Here is a 24331-nt window from a genome sequence, read left to right on the forward strand (position 1 = left end):
AGACCTTGCTTCAAGTGTCGGAAACCTGGCCACTGGGCCAAGGAATGTCCACAGCCTGGGATTCCTGCTAAGCCCTGCCCCGTCTGTGCAGGCTCCCACAGGAAGTCGGACTGTCCGACTCATGTTGCTGTTCTTTGGCTTGGCTGCTAAAGACTGATGCTGCCCAAACATCTCAGAGGCCCCCTGGACCATAATGGACACTGAGCTTCGGGTAACTCTTACGGTGGAGGGTAAGTCCATCCCCTTCTTAATCAATACGGAGGCCCAAAACTCCACGCTAACCTGTCTCCTTGGCCTCCATAACTGTTGTGGGAATTGAAGGCAAGGCCTCCAGGCCTCTCAAAACTCCCCAAGTCTAGTGTCAGGCCAGCACTCCTTTCCACATTATTTCCTAATCACCCCCACTTAATCCAGTTTCCCTGTTAAGCCAAGATAGCCTAACAAAATTGTCTGCCTCCTTAACTGTTCCTGGGCTACAGCCACACCTCATTGCTGCCCTCCTCCCTGAACCCATACCTCCCTCAATAGCTTCCCTTATGTCCACCTACCTTACCCCCAGGGTGTGGGACACCATCTCCCCATCCATCCTGTAGTGCCAAACCCCTATACTCTCCCTAACTTCTCTGAAACTCACCCGAATTCCTGAGGAAACAAAAATGCCCTGCTCCTGCCTATCCTGCCGCTTCACCCTCTTCCTCCATTATGTGTGCCAGGACATTTCCTGGTTCCACCCCCGGCTGCCACCCTTAACTCTCTTCTAAGTAAATAAATAACCTTCTTTTCCAAGGTACCCGGTGTAACTTCTTTGCATATTCCTCCTGCTCCCTTGGCTGCTCCACATAATTACACCTATTATTTACCTGTATAAAACCCGTAACTTAACCCATTCTTTGCTAAACCAATCCAACCCAACCCTTTCCCTTATATACTGCTGAAATTCAGGGTTCTGCAATTGGAGTTCTTACACAAGAGTCAGGTCCGCATCCTGTTGCCTTCCTCTATAAACAACTTGACCTCATTGTCCTAGGTTGGCCCTCATGCCTGCGTGTGGCAGCTACCTCTGCCCTACTCATTCTTGAGGCTTTCAAAATCACAGGCTATGCCTCACTCACTTCCACATCTGTTATCTGCCCCACGTCTTATCCAACTCTATTCACTCTTTATTGAAACTCTCACTGTGACTATTGCACACGGCCCCGATTTTAATCCAGCCTCTCATTTAATACTAAACATAAACACAAGCCCTGAGCCCCATGACTGTATCTCCCTAATCCATATAGCATCCTCCCCCTTTCCACATATTTCTGTCTCTCCCATTCCAAACCCAGACCACACCTGGTTTAATGATGGCAGTTCTTCAAAGCCCAGTCAGTTGACACTGGCTAATGCTGGTTATGCAGTTGTATCCCACTCATCTATGATTGAGGCTGCCATACTCCCTCCCTCTACCACTTCTCAGCAAGCTGAACTCATTGCTTTAACCCGTGCTCTTACTCTTGCTAAGAAACTACATGTAAATACCTATACTGACGCTAAATACACCTTCCACATCCTACATCACTATGCTGCTATATGGACAGAAAGGGGCTTTCTCACGACACAGGGATCTTCCATTATCAATGCTTCTTTGATAAAACCTCTCCTTAAAGCTGCCCTTCTCTCGGCCAAGGCCAGAGTCGTCCACTGTAAAGGACACCAAAAAACTTTAGATCCCCTTGCCCAAGGAAATGCTTTTGCCAGTGAAACAGCTAAGAAGGCAGCAAACGCACCAATATCCCCTCCTAGCGGACAATATTTTTCTTTTTCATCAACTACTCCTACTTACTCTCCTGAATCCTTAACCTAATGGTCGCTTCCCACTCAAGGCAGTTGGTTTTTGGATCAAGGAAAATTCCTTCTTCCTGCCTCACAAGGAATTCTATCCTCTCTTCTTTCCATAACCATTTTCATGTGGGATATAAGTCTTTGGCCTGTCTCTTAGAACCTCTCATCTCCTTCACTTCATGAAAGTCCATCCTTAAAACAATTACATCTCAGTGCTCTATCTGTCACTCTACCAACCCCCAGGGATTTTTAAGACCTCCTCCCTTTCCCACTCACCACGCATGGGGATTCACCCCTACAAAAGATTGGCAAATTGACTTTACTCATATGCCTTGTGTCTGAAAATTCAAATATCTTCTTGTATGGGTGAGTACCTTTACAGGGTGGATTGAAGCCTTTCCTACCGGAACAGAAAAGGCCACTGCTGTTATTTCTTGTCTGTTAAATAATACCATTCCCCGATTTAGCCTGCCTACTTCCATACAGTCTGGCAATGGCCCTGCTTTCATTAGCCGAATCACACCCAAGCAGTCTTTCAGGCCCTTAGCATTCGATGGAATCTCCATGCCCCTTACCGCCCTCAGTCATCAGGAAAAGTAGAAAAAGCTAATGGTCTCCTAAAAACACATCTTACCAAACTCACCTTTCAATTAAAGGAGGACTGGGTATCCCTTCTACCTATTGCTCTTCTCCAAATTTGTGCTACTCCCCGGGAACTCACCGATACAGCCCCTTTGAACTCTTATACCTTTTTGCTTGGGCCTAACCTTCTCCTGGACACTAGCCCTCTTGGAGACTACCTTCCAGTTCTCCAACAAACTAGGCAGGAAATCTGTCAAGTTGCTAACTTCCTCTTACCCACTCCAGATACCCAGTCTTATAAGAACATCTTAGCCAGATGATCAATACTGGTCAAGGACCTAACCCATCCAGCTCTACAGCCTCAGTGGAAGGGTCCCTACCTGGTTGTCTACAGTACCCCAACTGCTGTTCATCTACAAAACCCTTCCTACTGGGTTCACTGGTCCAGGATTGAACTGTGCCCATGAGACGACCAGCCTAGCCCATCCACCTCCTCTTGGAAGTCGCAAGAACTCTCTTCTACTTCTCTAAAGCTAACTAGAATTCCTGAAAAGTAGACACAAACCACACATGATTTTAGTTTATATTCTAACATTGACAGGAATCCTTCTCTTAACTTTGCTATTTGTAGGAGGACTCTACACAATCACCCCAAAAATTTGGTGTACACCTCACAAGCTCTCTATTTCTGTTGCTTTCTATATGATAATACTTCTGATCACCCTTCTTGTCTACATTTAAATGCCCTATGCCTGCTTGCCTTGCCAGTTTGCTGTTTTCCTCCAGACCATTGTAGCTAATATCTCATGGTTCTACCCACAAACTTCTACCCTCGACTCCTTCTTTGAGTGGATAAATGACCTTGTGTGGCAAGGGACACTCCAATTCTTTCACCCTAATGAAGTTCTCCTCTTTTCTACTCACTCTTATTCCCGGTCCCATTCTGTCATTCCCTACTCCTTCCTAATTACCTTCCAACCCTTACTCCCCTAATACCCATCTTCCTTCTTTTATTCAGACCTTGCATATTCCAATTCGTCTCTCAGTTCCTACAAAACCGTATTGAGGCCATCACTAATCACTCTATACGGCAAATGCTACTTTTAACAACCCTACAATATCACCCCTGTCCCAGGACCGACAAAATGCCTTCCCAACCCTCACCATTCCTTTGTCTGCCTTATACCCAGTCCTATTTCACAGCAGAAACACCAACACATTGCTCATGAATTCCAGGCAATGCCCAGCTAATGTCAAGATGCAGCATGACACCTCTCCAGAACCCGCACATATCCCTTTCAATCCAAGTCTTCTGGGACCACCCCCATCTAACCTTGGCCCAAGGCTCCATCACCACCCACCTTAAAGCTATTATGCTTCCAAGAACTTGACCAAATACTAAACTACAAGAATCACAGGCTTTTCTTTTAGGTGTCCATGCAGCCCCCTGTCATGCTCGAAGAAACCACGAGAAACATTGCCCCTACTCTCTTCTCTAACTTTTTTCTTTACACATATATAAAAAGATGGGAATGTCAGGCCTCCAAGTCCAAGCCTTGATGACCCACATGTACACCTCCAGATGGTCCCCAGGAGCCAGAAAGTCTGAGGTAACCACAAGTAACCAGGTGGCTACAGAAAGAAGTGAAACAACTTGTTCCTGCCTCAACTAATTGTTGTCCCCTGCAACCTGCAACCGTTGTTCCTGCTCAGCCCTGCAGAATTTCTCCCCTGGACACTGGGTTTCTCAGGACTCCCACCCCTGTAACTATGTAATTTACCACACCCTCCCTCTGCTTGCAACCGATAACCCCACCCTTATGATCATGCCTATTTATAATAAATGACCCCTCTACCCTTGTGATCATGCATCCCATGATGCCCTTCCCCTCCCTAAAATAGATTACCACCCTTAACTGACCCCTTGCCCCAACCTAGAAAACCAACTTCTATCCCACCACCTTCCACTGACTCTATTTTCAGACTCAGCTCATACACCCGGGTGAATAAACAGCCATCTATCTCACACGAAGCCTGCCTGGTGGTCTCTTTATGCAAGTGACACACCTAACATTGACAACATAAAAAGCTGAAAATTTTGAAAGTCAAAAAACATCACCCCACATATTTCTTACCAGTAGGAACAAGGGGCTGGAGAAGAGAGAACTTTTACTTTGTATTATACATGCATCTATATTATTTAATTTATTCAGTGACTATGCATCTTTTAAAATAAAAAATACATACAATAAAACATGTTATAAACAATTAAAAGTAAATGCACTGATTATTTGACACAAATATGACAAGAGACTTAACGGTCTTAATATACAGAAGCTCATACAGATCAAAAGGACAAACATTAAGACCATTAAAATAAAAATGGGTAAGAAAACAATTTATACTTTGAAATGAATAAGTTTTTAAATTTAAAACATGGGTAAGGATGTTAACAAAATGTTGAAAACTGAGTACAAACGTAGTAAACAAATTAAAAATGTCTCAATAGTCAAATAAGTACAAACTAAAAATGAAATATCTAGTGACAAGTTTAAACTAGTGAAAGAAAAGAGAGAAGAAAAGTGAAATATCACTTTTTACCTATTAGAATAGCAAGACTATTTTTAAAATTTTATAAATCTAATATTTTATCCATAGTTTGTGGGAGTATATAATTTACTTGGTAAGAAATTTGGCAATGCCAGATATCTGAAAGATTCACAGTCTTGATTAGTGATTCTGTTTCTAGGAATATATTATAAGGTAATAATCACAGATATGAACAAAAATTTAACCATAATCGTAACAGTAATAAATAAATATTTGGTCTCTACCCCTGGTTCCTAACCCAGAGCTCTTAAAAGCCTTATAATTTCCTGACTGGTAGGGGTGAGAGAAGCATCTTTTGTTATAAATTTGTTATATTTGTTCTTTGACCGTCATCTATATCCTTTATAATAAACCAGTAAATATATGTAAGTGTTTCCCTGAGATGTGGGAGCCATCATAGCAAACTATCAAACCTGAGGAGGAAGGTCCTGAAAATCCTTGATTTGTAGCCAAGTCAAACAAAAGCATGGGTAACCTGAAGACTCACTAATTGCTACTGGTGTCTAACTGTGTAGTCTTAAAAATGCCTGGTGTAGAAAAGCTATACATTTAGTGTCAGGAGTGTTGCATAAGTATAGAAAAATAGATTATTTTCCTTTTTAATAGTGGTTCATCTGAAAATTATTTAATTGTGGAAATTATAAGGACTGAATAAAGGCATAGTTAATGTTTTACATCTATCAATAAGATGCATATAATGCTGTAATTAAAAATGTTTATGAAGTTTCAATATAATAAAAATACCAGTCTTCCATACATTAGGTATAAATTTAACATAGTTCCAATAAAAATACCTTCAGAATTCTTTTAATTGAAAAGCTGATCCTAAAAGTCGAATGGGAAAATAAACAAGAATGGCCAGGAAGACCGGGGAGAGAAAAAGAGTAATGAGGAAGGACCAACCCTACCAGATAGCTATGAAAACATATTGTAAAGCTGCAATAGTTAAAAGAGCTTACTACTGGAACATTAATAGATAAATGAAACATTATATACACAAAATATATACATGAGTTTATTCTGTGAAAAAGGAAGCTTCTTAAATCAAAGGAGGAAAAGATGGACTACTGAGTAAATGATAATAAGACAACTACAAGATACAAAGAAAAAAGTTGGATCCATACCTTCCTAATATTTACCCCTTCAAAAAAAAAATAAGGAAATGTAAAAAAGTGAGATCTACAAGTACTACAAGAGAAAGCAGAAGGACTAGAAGAAAGCAAGGGATAACTATTATTATTTTTTTGAGGCAGAGTCTCGCTATGTCGCCCAGGCTGGAGTGCAGTGATGCGATCTAGGCTCACCGCAACCTCCGTCTCCCAGGTTCAAGCGATTCTCCTGCCTCAGCCTCCCAAGTAGTAGCTGGGACTACAGTGTGAGCCACCACATCTGGCTAATTTTTTTGTATTTTTAGTAGAGATGGGGTTTCACCATGTTAGCAAGGATGGTCTCGATCTCCTGACTTCGTGATACGTCCGCCTCGGCCTCCCAAAGTGCTGCAATTACAGGCGTGAGCTGCCACGCCCGGCCCTGGGATAATTATTCTTTTAACACATTTAAGATGGGGAAGGTCTTTCTAAAGACCGTGCAAAATCCAGAAACCATAAAAGTAAATAACGTAAATTTAACTACATAAAAGTATATTGCAAAATTTTGGCATGGCAAAGATTCCAAAAGCAAAGACAAAACCAAACTGAGGAAGATAATAGTTATCTAAATTACTGATGAAGGACTAATCTCCCTCATGTGTCATGGCAGCTGGGTTACCACAGAGTAAGTGGAGAGACAGAGAGAAAGAGAGAGAGAGAGAGAGAGAGAGAGAGAGAGAGAGAGAGAGAGAGAGAGAGGCCCCAAAATGAAATATGTAGGTGCAAACATTTTATAACCTAATCTCAGGAGTGACATTGAGTTTTTCTTTCAAATTTTTCTGATTTGTTTCCCCGTGGTATGATTTATCTTGTTTCTTGCCTTTGTTTTTCTTATAAATTTAAAAATCAGATTTAGAAGCTTAATTAACTTTATGTTAAGGCTTTTTGCCAAGAATATTTCATATGTATACTGAATTTTATGTTTCCTTTTATTAGTGAAGCAACTTTCCCAGAAGCACCACAGTGGACTTGTTCTCAAATCTAATTGGCCAGGTCAGGGAAATATGCACCGTCCTGGACCAATCACTGGTGATGAAAAAGTAACACCCGCCACTGGGGTTCTGCTACTACACAGGATGAAGAGCGGTAATCTCTGGGTGTTAAAAAACAAAGTTGGGTGAATTGGTTAGAGTTCGTAGGTCCAGAGGACAAGGTGCTCTCCCTTGCGTTTAAACAGAAACATCAACTTGGAGTCACAAAGGGAAGTGGCCAGAGTTGGGGCAGAAAGGTAAATAGAGGCCACATGATGGAGGGACCATATATAATACACAGTAAATGCTGCCAAGTAGGAAAAGGTCATGATCAGATGGATATTTTAGAAAGAACCAGTCTGGTCACAGCATGAAAAATTTAGGCAAATCTGGAGGCAAGAGGTGTCACTGGGATTCAACTGTAGGCTGCAGCTGGCTAGGATCAGATAGTTGGTAGCAGCTAGACTCAACTCTAATATTTGAGGGGCCTGGGTAAGAGTACCAAAGGAGGCCAACATACCATGTGAACAAGTATTCAAAAGTTATAAATCAAGTTAGTAAACTGTCAAAAACTCTGTCTTCTTGCCTTGATAAATAAATCTTCCTAAGGACCTGAAAGATGAGGTTTACATTGAGAATTTTGACTCCTTGGAGTTCCATGCTGGACCTTGGAGGCCCAGAAGAGCAGGCTCTGGCCTATGGCCTTCCTCACTTCCCTTCCCTGTCCAAATAAGATTGTGGAATAACACAGATTTTTGAATGTTTGGATCTTACCCGACTACTTACTATTTATGTGAATCGAGGCACTTCAGCTTCTACAGTTTTCAAGTGACACCATTAGGGGTAAAGTAGGAAACAAAATAATGGCTCTGCCCTTATGAAACCTAGAGGATAGTGGGAGAAAAAAATCAGTAAGCAGGTGAGCTACAGGTAGTGATTGATAATAGCCTGCTGTGTGGCTTCTCTCAGAGATGTTTGGGCTTTTCTCTGGGAGGTGTTAGGTGGCCAGTAGTTCTCAAACAGGGCAACATTGCCAGAGGTCTTTGGGTGTGTGTGGGCGTTTGGTGGTCACCAAGCCTGGGCATTCACGTATGGCAAACTTCCAGCAACGTGTGGGAACAGTGCTGTTGCGCCCAAAGTGCCAAGGGCGCCCCTGTTGAGAAATAGTGCGAGGTGTTCTGTCCTCATGGGGGATTTGGGGTGTAGGGGTGGCGGGGAGTAATTTTGGCAGCTACTTCTTTCACCAGTGGCACCCGTCACTTCCTGTAGGTGCTCTGAGGTCACCTGCAGATGCACGTCGGGGAAGGGGAAGAGCCCAGGACGGTCTGGACGTACTTGGGCGGGTCGTTCCTGGAACCCAGGCCGAAGAGCCGCGCCGGCGGCCCAGATGCAGAGGACGACAGCGACACCTGGCTCTTCGAGCGGCGTCCGGAGGCGGCCTTCCAGCGACTCAAAGGCGGGAAGGGGGACCTGCAGGGGCGTGGCGGGGCGTGGCTGCGCGCCGACGGCGTGGGGTTGAAGGGCAAGAAGTGCCGGCGTCATGGCGGCCTCCGCGCAAGGTTTGGCCTGGGGGCAGTTGCGGCTCGGCACCGCCGGACTGTGCTGCCGCCGGCTGTCTCGGGGTCTGTACGCTCGCGGGCGGCGGCTGCCCGGGCCCGAGGTGTCTGGGCGGAGCGTGGCCGCGGCCAGCGGACCGGGCGCCTGGGGCACTGACAGCTACTGCCTGGAGCTGCTGCGGTGAGCGAGCACGACCTTCCCTGGAGGGAGGTCCGGAAGCGAGGTCCGGGGATGGGAGCGGCTGCGCCTGACGTTTGAGCCAGCGGACCGGCGCCTTCCTCGTGCCCCCCGGGTGTGCGTTCTAGTGGGCGCCGGGTGCGGGTGTGTGGGGGCAGCGAGCCCACAGGAACATTCACGTGGGTCACAAAATTATGGCAAAATTCCTTCGAATGCCCACGCTTATCGCCCTATCTGAACCCTAATTTTAAAAGAATTCAGCGTTTTTGCATAAATAATCTTTTTTATTAACAGAACATTTATTAATTTTAATGACCACGGTAGCCAACTTTGAGTTCTTTCTGTGTGCCCGGCATTATGCAAAGTAGGTTGAGTAATTAGTCTTCAAGTTGCGACAAATGTAGACCTATCATTTAGGGTTGTAATAGAGGAGCATTAGAACAATGTCTGGCATAAAGGGACAGTGAGTGGAAGTCATTATTATCTCATTTAACATGCAAGGAAACGAGGTTTTATAGTGATTAGAGAATTTGCCAGAGGTTCACAACAATAGCTTCATAAAGCCAAGGCCCTAAAGTGTTTGTTTGTTGGGCTCTCCTAGCGCTGGGAAGGCCTGGCATTTGGGAGTTGCTCCTTAATCGTTTGTGGAGGTGGGTTGGATCAGTCAGGTCACCTGATTCTTGCGTCAGGGGCTCCTGGGAATCCAGGCCTGACTGCTGAAACCAGTGGCTTAGCCCCTTTCCCCTTCTGCTGCGTGTCATTTGAAACAGTGGAGTAAGGTCTCCAAGTACTTGGTCTCAATGACTTACCAAAAGTACTTGAATAACTAAACTAACTTGAAGTTGATTATGCAAGTAAAACCTTTTTTTAAAATTCCATTTTAGAGAAAAGTAGCATAACACAACAAAATACATGCATTTCAGTGTTTTGTTTATAATCACTTTTTAAAAATTGTGAGCTGGGCGCAGTGGCTCACGCCTGTAATCCTAGCACTTCAGGAGGCTGAGACCGGCGGATTGGATTGCTTGAGCTCAGGTGTCTGAGACCAGCCTGGCCAACATGGTGAAACCCTATCCCTACAAAAAAAAATACAAAAATTGGCTGGGCTTTGTGTCGCACGCTTGTGGTCCCAGCTGCGTTGGAGGCGGAGGTGGGAGGATCGCTTCACGCTGGAAGGTGGAGGTTGCAGTGAGCCAAGATGGCTCCACTGCACTCTAGCCTGGGCCACAGTCTCAAAAAAAAAAGCAAAATATTATTAAACCAAAACTAAGCAAAATATTATTATTTCTTCCCTACCTTATTTGTTGATTACTTGAGAAACAAGATAGCATAGTGGAAAAACGACATTAAGAATTGTAAAAGCTAAAATTGTTAAAAGATTGCATTATTTTTACATATTTAAGTTATATTTTGAAGTTAAAAAGTTTAAGTTGCCAGAGTATACCACCCAATAGCCACTAGTGTCATAACTTTCCAGCGGTGATCGTTCTTACAAATTTCTTATCTATTCTTCCAGGGATAGTCTGTGGATTTACAAATATTTAAGGCTGGAGGGATGGCTCACACCTGTAATCTCAGTACTTTGGGAAGCCTGGGCAGAAGGGTTGCTTGAGCCCAGGAGTTTAAGACCAGCCTGGGCAACATAGTGGAACCCTGTTGCTACAAAAAGTAAAAAAAAAAAAAAAAAAATTAGCTGGGCCTGGTGGCACAGCCTGTGGTCCCAGCTACTGGAAGGCTGCGGCAGGAGGATCACTTCACTCCAGGAGGTTAAGGCTGCTGTGAGCTGAGTTTGCTTCATTACATTCCCACCTGGGCAACAGAGTGAGACCCTGTTCAAAACAAACAAAAATATTTAAATATATTATTAGTTATTTTTGACTTCAGTCCCATGCTAGCTTTTCTCAAGTATATATACTGTATTTACAAATGGTCAGGTACTTAACTTGTCCATGTTATTTGTGTGGAACGGGGGCTCTTGACTCTAGTGACTTGTTTCAAAGGCTGAATTTTGCAGGCAGACCTGATTTGAGAGTATTAATCCCAGCTTTAGCACTTGGGAAAGTTACTTTAAGGTTCCATTTTGGCTGGGCACCATGGCTCACACCTGTAACCTTAGCACTTTGCTAAGCTTTCCAGACCAGCCTCAGCAACATAGTGGGACCCCTTCTCTACAAAAAATAAAATTAGCTGGGCACGGTAGTATGCACCTGTAGTTTCAGCTACTCGGGAGGCTGAGAGGGGAGGATCACTTGAACAGGGAGGTTGAGGCTGCAGTGAGCCAAGATCTTGAGACTGCACTCCAGCTTGGGTGACAGAATGAGACTCTGTCTCCAAAAATAAATAAATAAATAGATAAATAAATTTAGTTTTTTCCTAATTTGTAAATGTTTTATAGCCTGGTTGTGAGGATTAAATGTGATGATATAGTAAAAAATGCTTAGCAGAGTTCAGCTACTTAGCAAATAATAAGTTTAAAAAATGAAAACAAAGTTGAAATCGAATTTCTGGCTTCTAATTGTCCATCAATAATCTGCAAGATTTGGCCTCTGAAATTGTTTGAGCAGGGCTGTTTTGGATGTGCATTTTATGCAAGGCCTCCAAATATCAGGAAAAATACCAGGCCATAACTTCAGGCTCGCCATCCTGGGCTCTCCTAGTAATTTAGGTTCCTGGGAAAATCTCAAGCCTAATTTACATAGGCTTCTCTGACTTTGGCTTTGAGGAGGCTAAACAGAGAACCTCAGGCTGTAGTGAGAAGGTGAGGAGGTATTACTGGTGGTGTTGGAGTGCATGAATATTCTTTACTCTCCTGCAGCTTCACCAGGGAATCACTTCCTTTGTGCCTCAATGGCACAGTCCAGGGTACTAATGCACAACAGTACTAATACCCCATGTGCTTGTTTCTCATATGTCTTTCTGTCTCGACTAAATTGAAGTCAGTGCCTATCTTCAATGTCTGGCACAGTGTCTGGCACATAGTAGGTACTGCATAAATGTTAGAATGAATGAGAGGTTATTGGTCCTATTGCCATATAAAGTTGAATTTATACGTCCTTAATATGGCATTTCTCATTATCTAGGACAGCTCTCAGGTAACTGGATCTTGGTTAGATGCTTAGGACATCCTTGTATATCCATAGTTCAATAATTCATATTTATAACAATGATCCTAAGTGATGAAGAAATGGCTAAATAATCAATATATCCTGTTTAATGTGGTGAAGGGGGTAATATTGTTTAGAAAAATTTCCATCCAAAATTTAAAAATAAATTTGTTAATAGGGCAAATCCTTAGCTGTGTAGAAGATTTTATTTTCCAAATGTTGTTACAGTTCTATGTCTTCATTTCATTTTTCATTTCCCTCTAAGAAGCTTGAAGTACTTCACATATTGCTTATTTTTAGGAGCTAACCTTGATAGGTTATCAAGTTTCATTTGCAAATTGGGAAATAGGCGTGATTAGTGTCATTTCTATTAATAACCAGTTGGGTGATGGAAGTTAAGATTGTAGTTTGATTCCCATTCAGTGTTTTTCTCACTGTTTCATGTTAACTTCAATTGTTTTAAACAATTCTGAAATTTGGAGACTTTTTTTTTTTTAAGATGGAGTTTCACTCTGGTTGCCTAGGCTGGTATGCAATGGTGTGATCTCGGCTCACTGCAACCTTCGCCTCCCGGGTTCAAGCAATTCTCCTGCCTCAGCCACCCAAGTAGCTGGGATTATAGGCATGTGGCACCATGACTGGCTAATTTTTATATTTTTAGTAGAGACAGGGTTTTACCATGTTGATTAGGCTGGATGGTTTTGAACTGCTGACCTCGGGTGAGCTAATAGAGAACTCACTTATTCCCAAGGGGATGCACCAAGTCATTCACGAGAGATCCACCCCCATGACCCAAACACCTCCCACTAGGCTCCACCTCTAACATTGTGGGGGTCACATTTCAATATGAGATTTGGAGGAGACGAATATCCAAATATCAGAGCCCTAATTTCTTTCAGTGGAGAATGGTTTTCAGAAACCAAGATCTGGGTGCTAGGTGTGTTCATCAGTACCAGGAATGTGGGGTGGTGCCTGGGGGTATTGTTACTTCTAGGCTCTTTCAGCAGATGCTGCAAGGAAATATATGTCTGTACACAGTCTGACGTGAGTTTCAATGTCTTATCTCTGCCTTTCTATGTATCTGTCTATATCTATCTATGTCTTAAAAACCATAAATTCACCCCAGTATTTACTCGAACTATTTTAACTTGATTTGTACTTTTGAAGCTCATTTGAATTCTTACTAAAACAAAAGTGATTCTAAGACAGTTAAAATGATAAGTACTATATAAGTCAAAATAAATTGATAGAGATTAGGTGGCATTGGGGTACATTTTTCATAATTTTTGAGAAACAGATATAAAAAAGAAGACATGTCAGACCTTTTCTGAACTGAAGCCTCACGTTGTTGTTTTTTGAGACAGAGTCTTGCTCTGTCTCCACCCAGGCTGGAGGGCAGTGGCATAATCTGGGCTCACTGCAACCTCCGCCTCCTGGGATCAAGCAATTCTTGGGCCTCAGCCTCTCAAATAACTGGGGTTACAGGCACGTGCCACCATGCCCAGCTAATTTTTGTATTTTTAGTAGAGACAGGGTTTCACCATGTTGGCCAGGCTGGTCTCGAACTCCTGGCTTCATGTGATCCGCCCGCCTTGGCCTCCCAAAGTGCCGGGATTACAGGCGTGAGCCACTGTGCCCGACCTGAAACCTTTTTGTTTTCAGTTAATTTTGGTCAGTATTTTTATGTGCAGCTTGGAAAGTGAGGAATAACTGTTTTTTGTTTTTTTTTTCTGTCTATTACAGGAAACGGGATTATGAAGGTTATTTATGCTCCCTGCTGCTCCCTGCAGAATCCCGAAGCTCTGCTTTTGCACTGAGGGCCTTTAATGTGGAACTGGCTCAGGCTGGTATTAAGATCCCTTAAAATATAATTTGTGAAATGGTGATGTGATATGTTTAATGCTGAACAATTAAGAAATATAGTTGTAATTTATATGTTAGATGTGTTTAAGGTCTCTACTAGTGATTTCTTTTCCCTGCCAATTGTTTAGGCTTAATAATTCAATACCAAAAATAAAACTAGCTAATGAACTTAATGTTTCCAGAAATGCCATTCTGGAATTTGTTATTTCTCTTCCTGAGGTTATTATAAAACTGTGCCATTAACATTGCACATTTGTCTGTTAATTAAATAGATTAGTCAGAAAATTACTGCTTATTCTTTCCAACAATTGCATAATTTACATGTATATAGCAGTTTTTCAAAGCACTTTTTAAATTGAGGTTTTAGCTTTAATGTGAATAGGGAATGAAAGCAATTGTAGCAAACTAGGACCTTAGATCATATTAATTCACTTTTGTCTAAGAGTTCCAAAGGAAGGAGAGATCCTTCTTTTTTCTTCTTTAGAATGGAAAGAATATGTACAAATACAAAATAAATTGAAATGGGGGATGGAGATGAGGGAGTGAAAAGTGGAACAGCTTTAGTCTTCTCAGTAATAAATTGAGAGGTCAGATACTGGGAGTGAGGGAGCAGGAGAGGGTTCAGAGTCTTGAAGAGAGCAGCAAATTTTGACACAGCTTCTCTGGGGAATATGGTAGGAAGTGAACAAGGAACAAATAAAAGGATGTGAATATGGCACCGAGGCACAACTGAGATTCACAACCGTGAATCTGCAGTGTCTAATAGACTGGCTCTTTTTTCCTCTGGTATCTTCCTGGAAGTCATGGGTCATGATTTTTCACCTCATCGTTTTTCAAGTGTAAACTCTACATTAGCATGTTAAATCAGTCACAGTTTAGCCATAAATAGTTTCTAACTTGGTCTTTATTATCCTTTTTAAATGATTAAAATTTAATTTTTTAATTTTAAATTTTAGAGACAGGTCACCGAGGTTGGAGTGCAGTGGCATGATCACAGCTTATTGCAACCTTGAACTCCTGGGCTTTAAGCCATCCTCCCACCTCAACCTCCCAAGTAGCTGAAACTGTAGGTGTGCCACTGTGCCTAGCTAATTAAAAACAATTTTTTTTTCTTCAGAGACAGAGTCTTGCTATGTTGCCCAGGCTGGTCTCAAATTCCTGGCCTCAATCATTCTCCTGCCTCAGCATCCCAAAGTGCTGGGATTACAGGCAGAAGCCACTGCACCTAGTCAATACAATTTTGTTTTTAATAAATAAACCACAGAGTTCCTTCTGAATTCTCTTCACTTTGTACCTCTTTGTACACTGTACTTCTTTGTATACTTTGTACATCTTGCTACTTCTTTGCACACGGAGTCTTGTTTATTCACTCATTTAACAAGTATTGATTGAGTGCAGGGACTTTATATAGACTGTGTTCAATGCTATATCCACATAACATAAAACAGGGTCTGCACTCAATGAACAAATAAAGAATTGTGTAATGTATCAGATGGAGACTAGTGCAATGGAGAGAAATAAAGCAGGATAAGGAGGCTGTGAAGGCTGGGTGTGCCCGGCTTACTATTTTATGTAGAATAGTTAGGAGAAACCTCATGGAGAAGGTGGCATTGGAGCAGAGATTTGAAGGAGGTGAGGGAGTGAATTGTACCGATATGTGGGCAAAGAGTATTCTGGGCAGACGGAACAGCAAGTGCCAAGTCTCTGAGGTGCAAGTGTGCTTGATCAAAGAACAGAAGAAGGTAGGCAGTGCAGCAGAGCAGGGAGGAGTGCCTGGGTGGAGATTCGGTTAGGGGCTCCTGGGTCAGAAAGGTCTTGGAGACACCATTACAGTCACTTTGGCTGAGTAAGATGGGCAGCCACTGGAGGATTCTGAGCAAAGAGACGTCACCTCTTTGGTTATATTTTGAGAGGATTACTCATGCTGCTGTCTTGCTGTACTGTATGCTACTGGAATATGAACACTAAACATTGCTAAGAAACCCACCCACCCCAGGATATTTGGAAATAATTTCACATATGGAAAAGTAAGAGTAGTACAAAGAATACTCACAGACCCTTGTTGTTAGTATTCTGTCCCATTTGCATTATCATTCTGTCTACATAGGTATGCATACACATTTCTCTTTTTATGAATCATTTCAGAGTAACTTGACTATACCATGACCCGTATCCCTATAGACTTGAGTGTGTATCTCATAAGAATAAGGACATTCTCTTGTATAACCACAGTAACCTTATGAAAAAAGAAACTTAACATTGATGCAGTACTTTTATTTGATCTACCATCTGGTTTCTGGTTTTGTCAAATGACATGATAAGGTTCTTTATGGCATTATTTTCCCCTTCTGTATGGGATCTAATCTGGGATCATATATTGCATTTAGTTTTCTGTCTCTTTAGCCTCCTTTATTCTGGAACATTTCCATAGCCTTTCTTTGCATTTTATGACGTTGACATTTTTTAAGCAGTACTGTTCCTTTTAAAAATTAGAATGGTTCTCACTTGGGATTTATTTTATATTTCATCAGGATTATATTAAAGTTACAGATTCCTAGCCTAATATTACCTAAGTGGTCTATGTTCTCTTCAGAGTCACAGGGAGGCATGAAATAGCCATCTGCCTCTCTGTGGTAATGTTAATTTTAGTCACTGAGTCAAGATGTTAATACTTTTTCCCTTGCTACTAATAGGTAGCCTGTGAGCAGACCTGTTAAGACCATGTTCCTTATCAAAATTTACCCCCTAGATTTAGCTTGTGTTGGTACTTTCCTGAGTCTAAGAAGGCCATTCTTTTTTTTTTTTTGAGATGGAGTTTCACTCTTGTCACCCAGACTGCGGTGCAGTAGCATGATCTTTGCTCACTGTAACCTCCGCCTCCTGGGTTCAAGCGCTTCTCCTGCCTTAGCCTCCCGAGTAGCTGGGATTACAGGTGCCCGCCACCACGCCAAGCTATTTTTTTATATTTTTAGTAGAGACAGGATTTCATCATGTTGGCCAGGCTGGTCTCAAACTCCTGACCTCACGGGATCCACCCGCCTTGGCCTCCCAAAGTGCAGGGATTACAGGCATGAGCCACTGCGCCTGGCCAGAAGGCCATTCTTAATCAGTAGTGAGTAAGGGAGACAATGTTATTATCTTCTTTTTAAAAATTACTTAAAGAATGAATCAATGAATTTATTTAAAAATACATGCAATAAAATTCACTCTATAGTTCTAAAAAATGTAGTTATATGTTTACCACCATAGTCATAATATAGAACAGTTACATTAACTCAAAAAATTTCTTCAAAAATACTGATTTTTTAGACAGTAGACAATGCATTTGCTAAAGTTTTAAAATCCTACTTATAGGTTAAAGACTCAATCTCTGAGAAAACAATTGGACTGATGCGAATGCAGTTTTGGAAGAAAACTGTGGAAGATATATACTGTGACAATCCACCACATCAGCCTGTGGCCATTGAACTATGGAAGGTAAAAACAACAACAACAACTACTACTTTTAATTTGTAGGAATATTATGGGAGGCTACTTTTTGATGGATACAATTTGGATGCTGGTGATTATAGTGAAATCTATCCTGAAAATATTTTTAGGCTTATATATTCAGATCTATGTTAGTTTTGGCAGAGAAGTTTAAAATTACCCACTGATAATTTACACAGGTCTTTTGTGGATTTGGTTATTAAAGGAAAAAGGAAGAATCTGTTTGCTATATAATAACTTACTTTTGTATTTTCAATATTTCCATATTTGCCTGCAGAATTTAAATCCCACACATTTTATGCAATAGCAGGTAAAATTTTCTGTTTTCTCTGCCTAGCAGGAGCTCCTTATACCGGTGTTTTAATCCAGATTCTGCGCTGTAGAACATGTGTTAATCCTTTGTGAAGGGAGACTTGCTCTTAGTGTTGTCCAGATACAAATCTAAAACTCCCTTGTCTAGGTGATAGAATTACCTATCCATTGTTGAGTTTTAGGTGTTAGAAAATGGAAACCTATGGGCTAGAGTATTATTTATATAGCTAGATGTATATCGTAAATGGTTTTATAGGAAAGCAGCTGTATGGATCCTTCACTCATAAGCAGCCACACATGGCTTAGAAATATTCTGAACTGTGAGAGGAGGAAGGGAATTAGGTACTTTTCCTAACTGATCTGTGTCCCTGTTGTAATACAATGATTGCCAAAAGAGGGTTTCTGTAACAGGAGCCACCCACAGACCTGACAGTGGCACACCTCTTCTCAGGTCTACATACCAGCAGAGGCAGGCCCAGTTTCTGAGCCCCAGATTGACTTCATAGAGCCCCAGTAAAGATGGAAAGCCAGACCCCCCCAGCCGGGGATTGAGAAGAAAAATTGGATGGGAAGCTGTGAGTATTAGATTAGTTCTTTACCTCTGTTCATCCCACTTCAAGAAGCTCAACCTAGATGACACACTAAAAAGTTTCCCTGGCCGGGTGCGGTGGCTCACGCCTGTAATCCCAGCATTTTGGGAGGCCTGGGCGGGTGGATCACTTGAGGTCAGGAGTTCGAGACCAGCCTGACCAACATGGAGAAACCCCGTCTCTACTACAGATAAAAAATTAGCTGGGCGTGGTGGCGCATGCCTGTAATCCTGGCTACTTGGGAGGTTGAGGCAGGAGAATCGCTTGAACCCGGGAGGCAGAGGTTGTGACGTGCCAAGATCACTCCATTGCACTCCAGCCTGGGCAACAGGAGTGAAACTCTGTCTCAAAAAAAAAAAGTGTCCCTAAAATCCAGAAACCCTTCTATTTATTATTTTACACGTAAACTGGAGTATAGTGGAGGTGTATGTTAAGACTTGCATAAAAGGTTTTGGCCTTTGTTGGGAAATATGTGGAAGATTAGAGAGTCCTTTGATGCATATTTATCTTTCCTTGGCTTCTCTTGAAAAAACAGAAGATGGCCGGGCGCGGTGGCTCATGGCTCACGCCTGTAATCCCAGCGCTTTGGGAGGCCGAGGCGGGTGGATCACGAGGTCAAGAGATCGAGACCATCTTGGTCAACATGGTGAAACCCTGTCTCTACTAAAAATACAAAAAAATTAGCTGGGCATGGTGGCGCGCCTGTAATTCCAGCTACTCGGGAGGCTGAGGCAGGAGAATTGCCTGAACCCAGGAGGCGGAGGTTGTGGTGAGCCGAGATTGTGCCATTGCACTCCAGCCTGGGTAACAAGAGCGAAACTCCATCTCAAAAAAAAAAAAAAGAAATTACAGAATGTTTACATCTGTGCCAGTTTAGGATTGCTAAATTGTCCAATTTTAATAACTGCTTACATTTGGATGGTTAGTGTTGGCTAGCTTTCGGACATGGCCAGTGTTGAAGCTTAATGTGAATATTTGAAAGACACAGGTCATGTTTAGTGCAGTTGTCCTTGTTGTGTGTTCCCTATCCTTCCCCATCCTGCTGGAGCATATAGGGAATATTGGGTATTTGAAGTGTTGGGTTCTTGAGAAGATTAAATAGAGGGGACAGTGACAATGTGTTATCCAGAGAGCACTTTTCTACTGCACTGTTTCATTGGTATTTTTAGGGTACAAGATAGTTGAATATTTATAATTTCTTATATATTCTACATGGGTTCCCTATTTCTCTGTATATGAATTTTAGCTGCAGTTTGAATTTATGTTTATAGCCAAGGTCTTTATTATATTGGACTTCAGTTTCCAGAGTTCAAACTACATTCAGCAAATTTCTAACTTCCTTAAAATATTTTTTTACCTTGGTCTCTGATTTCCTTCTGAATCAGAACTATATTTTGTAATCAAGGATCAACAGCCATCATAGCTTCATTAAAGCCAATAGGAGTTTGGCTTTTCATTGACTAAATACTTACTGAGTACTTTTATGTGCTAGAAATGGTGCTTGAAGGTCTACAGAATCAAAATGCCCATCTGCTCAGACATGTGTAAAATAAAACAAGAACAGCAATCCTTAATGACTCATCAGCTGATTCCTGAGATTGGAAGAGAGGCCTATAGGGAGAGTGCTGCCATGTTGTAGTAGTAGGCACAGGAGTAGGAGTAGTGCCGAAAACACTTTGGAACTAACACCATGCAACCCTTTTAGCATCTGTTAGATTCCTGCCAGGCAAAGGGGGCTTAATTATCCATGCATACACCTTTGTCATGTAATGCGTATTGATGAACATGCTGGCCTTTACATTTTACTATCAGTGACATCTGAGAGTCTTAGTTGAAGTATAGCATATCCCTAGATCTTATGTTTCACTACTATATTTATTTATTGTGAAAATATACTTAATGTTGACATGTCAGACAAAAAAACATTTTAGAAACTTATTTGGAAATAATTCCAAACTTTCAGAAATGTTACAGAATTCAAAGCAGGATAAACACCTCTATACCCTTTACACAGATTCACCAGGCTGGTGTGTGATGGTGAATGATGCAAACATGGCTCACTGCAGCCTCAACCTCCTGAGCTCAGGCGATCCTCCTGCCTTAGCCTCCTGAGTAACTGGGACCACAGGCGTGTGCCACTGCATTTGGCTAATTAAAAAATTTTTTTTGTAGAGACGTGTTGCCTCACCTGGCCTCCTGGGCTCAGGCCATCCTCCCACCCTGGCCTCCCAAAGTGTTGAGATTACAGGTGTGAGCCACTGTGCCTGGTTCACATGTTGTTAATATTTTATGCCATTTGTTTAATCATTTGTCCTCACTCACATGTGCACTTTCTTTCTCTTCTCCTCTCCTCCTTCCCCATTCCCGCATTTATCTATTCACATTCATAGTTTTTTTGTGTGACTCATTTGATTGTAAGTTATATATATCGTAATCCTAACCTAAAAAATTTAGTGAATATTTTCTTTTTTTTGACACAGGGTCTCACTCTGTCACCCAGGCTGAAGTACAGTGGCACAGTCTCGGCTCACTGCAGCTTTGATCTCCCAGGCCTGAGTAGCTGGGACTACAGGCACGTGCTACCACATGTGGCTGATTTTTTAAAAAATTTTTAGTACAGATGAGGTCTCATTGTGTTGCCCAGGCTGGTTTTGAACTCCTGAGCTCAAGTGATCCACTCACTTTGAGATTATAGGCGTGAACCACTATGCCTGGCCTCAGTAAATATTTTCTTTTTTTCTTTCTTTTTTTTTTTTGAAACAGGGTGTCACTCTGTTGCCCAGGCTGAAGTGCAGTGTTGTGATCTCGGCTCACTGCAATTTCCACCTCCTGGGCTCAAGCCATCCTCCTACCTCAGCTTCCCGAGTAGCTGGGACTACAGGCACCCGCCACCACACCTGGCTAATTTTTTTTGTAGAAATGGGATTTTACCATGTTGCCCAGGCTGGTTTCAAACTCCTGAGCTCAAGTTATCCTCCTGCCTTGTACCCCTAAAGTGCTGGGATTACAGGTATTAGCCACTGTGCCTGGCCTAATATTTTCTAAGAATAGTGATATTGTCTTACATATAATTAGAACAGTTATTTTTTTATTTCTATTTTTTTTTTTCTAGAGACAGGAGCTCACTGTGTTGCCCAGGCTAGAGTGCAGTGGGGTGATCATTGCTCACTGCAACCTTGAATTCCTGGGCTTTATCCTCCTGCTTCAGCCTCCTGAGTAGCTGGAACTACAAGCACACACCAGCACGCTCAGCTAATTTCTAAAGTTTTTGTAGAGATGAGGTTGCTGTGTTGCCCAGGCTGGTCTTGAACTCCTGAACTCAAGTGATCCTCCTGCCTTGACCTCCTAAAGTGCTGGGATTACAGGCGTGAGTCACTGTGCCCGGCCAGAACAGTTATTGGCTTTAGTAAATTTAACTTTGGTAAAACAATTTCATCTAATTTTCCATTCATATTCCAAATTTGTCAGATGACTTAATAATGTCCACGATATCATTTTTCCCTTCCAGTATAGGATCCAGTCTTGGGTCAAGTACTTAATTGTCATGTCTCTGTAGTTTGTTTTAATCTGGAACATTTCCATAGCCTTTTTTTAGCCTTTTATGACATTGACATTTTTGAAGAGTATCCCCCCAACCCTGTCTTTTTAAAATACAACACTAATTTTGGACTTGTCTGATGTTTTGTCATGATTAGATTGAGGTCACGGATTCTTAGCTGGAATCCATACTTCATAGGTGGTATATTCCTTCTCAGCGTATCACATGTAGAGGCACACTTTGTCCACCTGTCCTTTATAGCATGGTTAATTTCGATTTACTTAGTCACAATTTTGTCTGGTTTTCCCACTGTATAATTCTGCTTAAAATAATCAACAGTTTTTGAGGAGAGACTTTAAGACTGCAAATATCCTGCTCCTCATCAAAATTTCTCCCTAAACTTAGTAGCCATTAATGGTTCTTGTCTGATTTGGTCTTTACTCTTATGGTTGTAGAATGATAACTTCTCAACTTCAGCATTTGGTCCACATATACCTGTTGGCACTTAGTGTTCTGCTATAAGAATGAGCTCTTATTTTCATATATTTATTTGTTTATTAATTATTGGTATAGACTCATGATTTCTTGCTTTTTATAGTTTATAATTCACTCATGTACTGATTTTGGTGTTCAGGTTGTCCCAGCTTTGGACAATGGGAACTCCTTCACACTGGCTGCTACGTCCTTGTGACATGCTTCCATCATTTTTTTGGAGCACTTTCTTATTTTCTGGCACAATAAGATATTCTAGGATTCTCTTGAATCTCTCTCCTACCCCACCTTTGCAATCGCCCATTTCTCGACAGCCTTGATTCCTTCAAGGAGAATGGTAGTGGAGACAAGTGTCTGGGCACTAGATGTGCTCTTTCCTACTGGAGTGTCTTTACTTGCTAAAGTAACAGTTTACCATGCAGACTATTTTTGTTGGAGTTTTAGTCACTCTATTTTTCGAGAAGTGGTTATTTTTGCTAAGCAGAATCTTTATCCTGTGGAAAAAAATTTGCATGTAATGAGTAAGCATAGAAGTCAGGGTGGCTAGGCACAGTGGCTCATACCTATAATCCCAGCACTTTGGGAGGCTGAGGTGGGAGGATCATTTCAACCCAGAAGTTTAAGACCAGCAACATAGTGAGATCCTGTCTCTACAAAAAAAAAAAAAAAAAAAAAAAGTCAGGGTATATCACGTAATAGAGAAGTACAGTACTTAATGCTTAATTCTGGTTTTGTTTTTGTTTGAAAGTGGAATTGTTAAGTTACTAGCAGTATAGGAAAAGAAGACAAGTTAGTAGAAAAGTATTAGAAATATAATTTTATAAATGTTTTAAAATATTTTCTAAGGACGTTTTCTTTTTCCCTGATATTTCTTTAACATAGCTGTCTATCTGGTGATGAGTTATTACAAATGTTCCCTTACTTAGTTTTGTATTTGGTTTGTTTATTTTGTTCAGATCTACAGAAGTCATTTCTAGTACTTTCTAAAAATTTATAACACTGTTTGTTTTTTAGGCTGTTAAAAGACATAATCTGACTAAAAGATGGCTTATGAACATCATTGATGAAAGAGTAAGTTGAAATTGTTCAAGTCTTAAGTTTTTGCTTCCTGTTTAATCCTGAAGCTAATTGTTTAGGAAGGAAATATTTTGATTGTATATTAATATTTTGGATAAAGGAAACTTTCAGAGAACTATGCCGTTTTATCCATACTTTACCCTTGTATACTACCCGCATCAGCCCCCAATACCCTCACATTGAGACAGACAGGCACCCAGGCAGAGGTGTATGTATGCACAACCACAATCCGCTGTTTTGGTTTTATTCTTACATGTATCTGTCACCAGCTTTAGTAGTTATCAGCACATTTCCAATCTTGTTTTATCTGTATTCTGCCAACTCCCCTCACTAATCTGCATTGGATTATTTTAAAGAAAATCCCAGATATCTTATCATTTGATCTGCAAATGCATATGTATCTTAAAAAGATAATGACAAAAAACATAACCATAGTATGATTATCATACCTTAAAAATTACTAATTATTCCCTAACATCATCAAATACCTTTATGTATACCCCAGTACTTGGATCTGTGTCTAAATAGTAGAGGGCATAAAGAAAGTCTGACAGTTCCAGTGAATGGAATCCTGTACTAAATTCTTAGAACTGAGTTCTAGGTCCAGCCAAGTCAGTGAATTGCTGTGTGACCTGGCCTAATTTGTGTGATCTTTCTGATGTACTGTTAGGTCAGTGTTCCCCTTGGCCTGATATTAATCACATACTGTTGTCATGGAAATGTAAGTTTACTTAACTTATTTAGATACAGTTTGCTAACTATATAGGCTATAGCAATAATAAGCCAAAAAGAGATATTAGCTAAGAAGACCTATTTTCAGGTGTTTTCATTTCTGTTTATACAAAGTAAAGAAAATGAGGGAACTCAAAACAGAGATACCATTTTAGTTTAATGAAAAATAACATTTGGCTTTTGAAGGGGGGATATTTGAAAGTAAAGTACTGTGAATAAACATTGATCTATAGATTCAATGCAATCCTTATCAAAATTCCAGCTT

At 41.2% G+C, this 24331-nt stretch overlaps 1 protein-coding gene and 1 long non-coding RNA gene across 9 annotated transcripts in view; one reads left to right on the plus strand and one right to left on the minus strand.

The window, feature by feature from the left end:
• The window catches only part of LOC135278036 (uncharacterized), an 81306-nt gene extending 72772 nt beyond the window's left edge, over window positions 1-8534 (minus strand). Inside the window, exons 1-2 of one of the 2 annotated variants that reach the window (XR_010345584.1) lie at window positions 8471-8534; window positions 7922-8019 (exon numbers count right to left, since the gene is read on the minus strand). This is a non-coding gene — a long non-coding RNA (uncharacterized LOC135278036). Of the gene's footprint in view, window positions 1-634; window positions 1540-7921; window positions 8020-8470 lie in introns of those variants that run through there. The other variant, XR_010345585.1, reaches the window with a different exon arrangement.
• The window catches only part of NDUFAF6 (NADH:ubiquinone oxidoreductase complex assembly factor 6), a 94108-nt gene that overhangs the window by 53662 nt on the left and 16115 nt on the right, over window positions 1-24331 (plus strand). For 3 of the 7 annotated variants that reach the window (XM_012467953.2, XM_012467951.2, XM_012467952.2), the window contains exons 1-4: window positions 8676-8872; window positions 13717-13816; window positions 17191-17313; window positions 23272-23328. In XM_012467953.2, coding sequence (XP_012323376.1) covers window positions 8676-8872; window positions 13717-13816; window positions 17191-17313; window positions 23272-23328 — 477 coding nt within the window. Of the gene's footprint in view, window positions 1-8655; window positions 8873-13716; window positions 13821-17190; window positions 17314-18125; window positions 18213-23271; window positions 23329-24331 lie in introns of those variants that run through there. The other 4 variants (XM_021673510.2, XM_012467949.2, XM_064384416.1 and 1 more) reach the window with 4 other exon arrangements.

The sequence above is a fragment of the Aotus nancymaae genome, unplaced genomic scaffold, assembly GCF_030222135.1.
Source record: "Aotus nancymaae isolate 86718 unplaced genomic scaffold, 86718_ANA_hifiasm-v0.15.2.pri h1tg000036l, whole genome shotgun sequence".
NCBI classification, from domain to species: Eukaryota; Metazoa; Chordata; class Mammalia; order Primates; family Aotidae; genus Aotus; species Aotus nancymaae.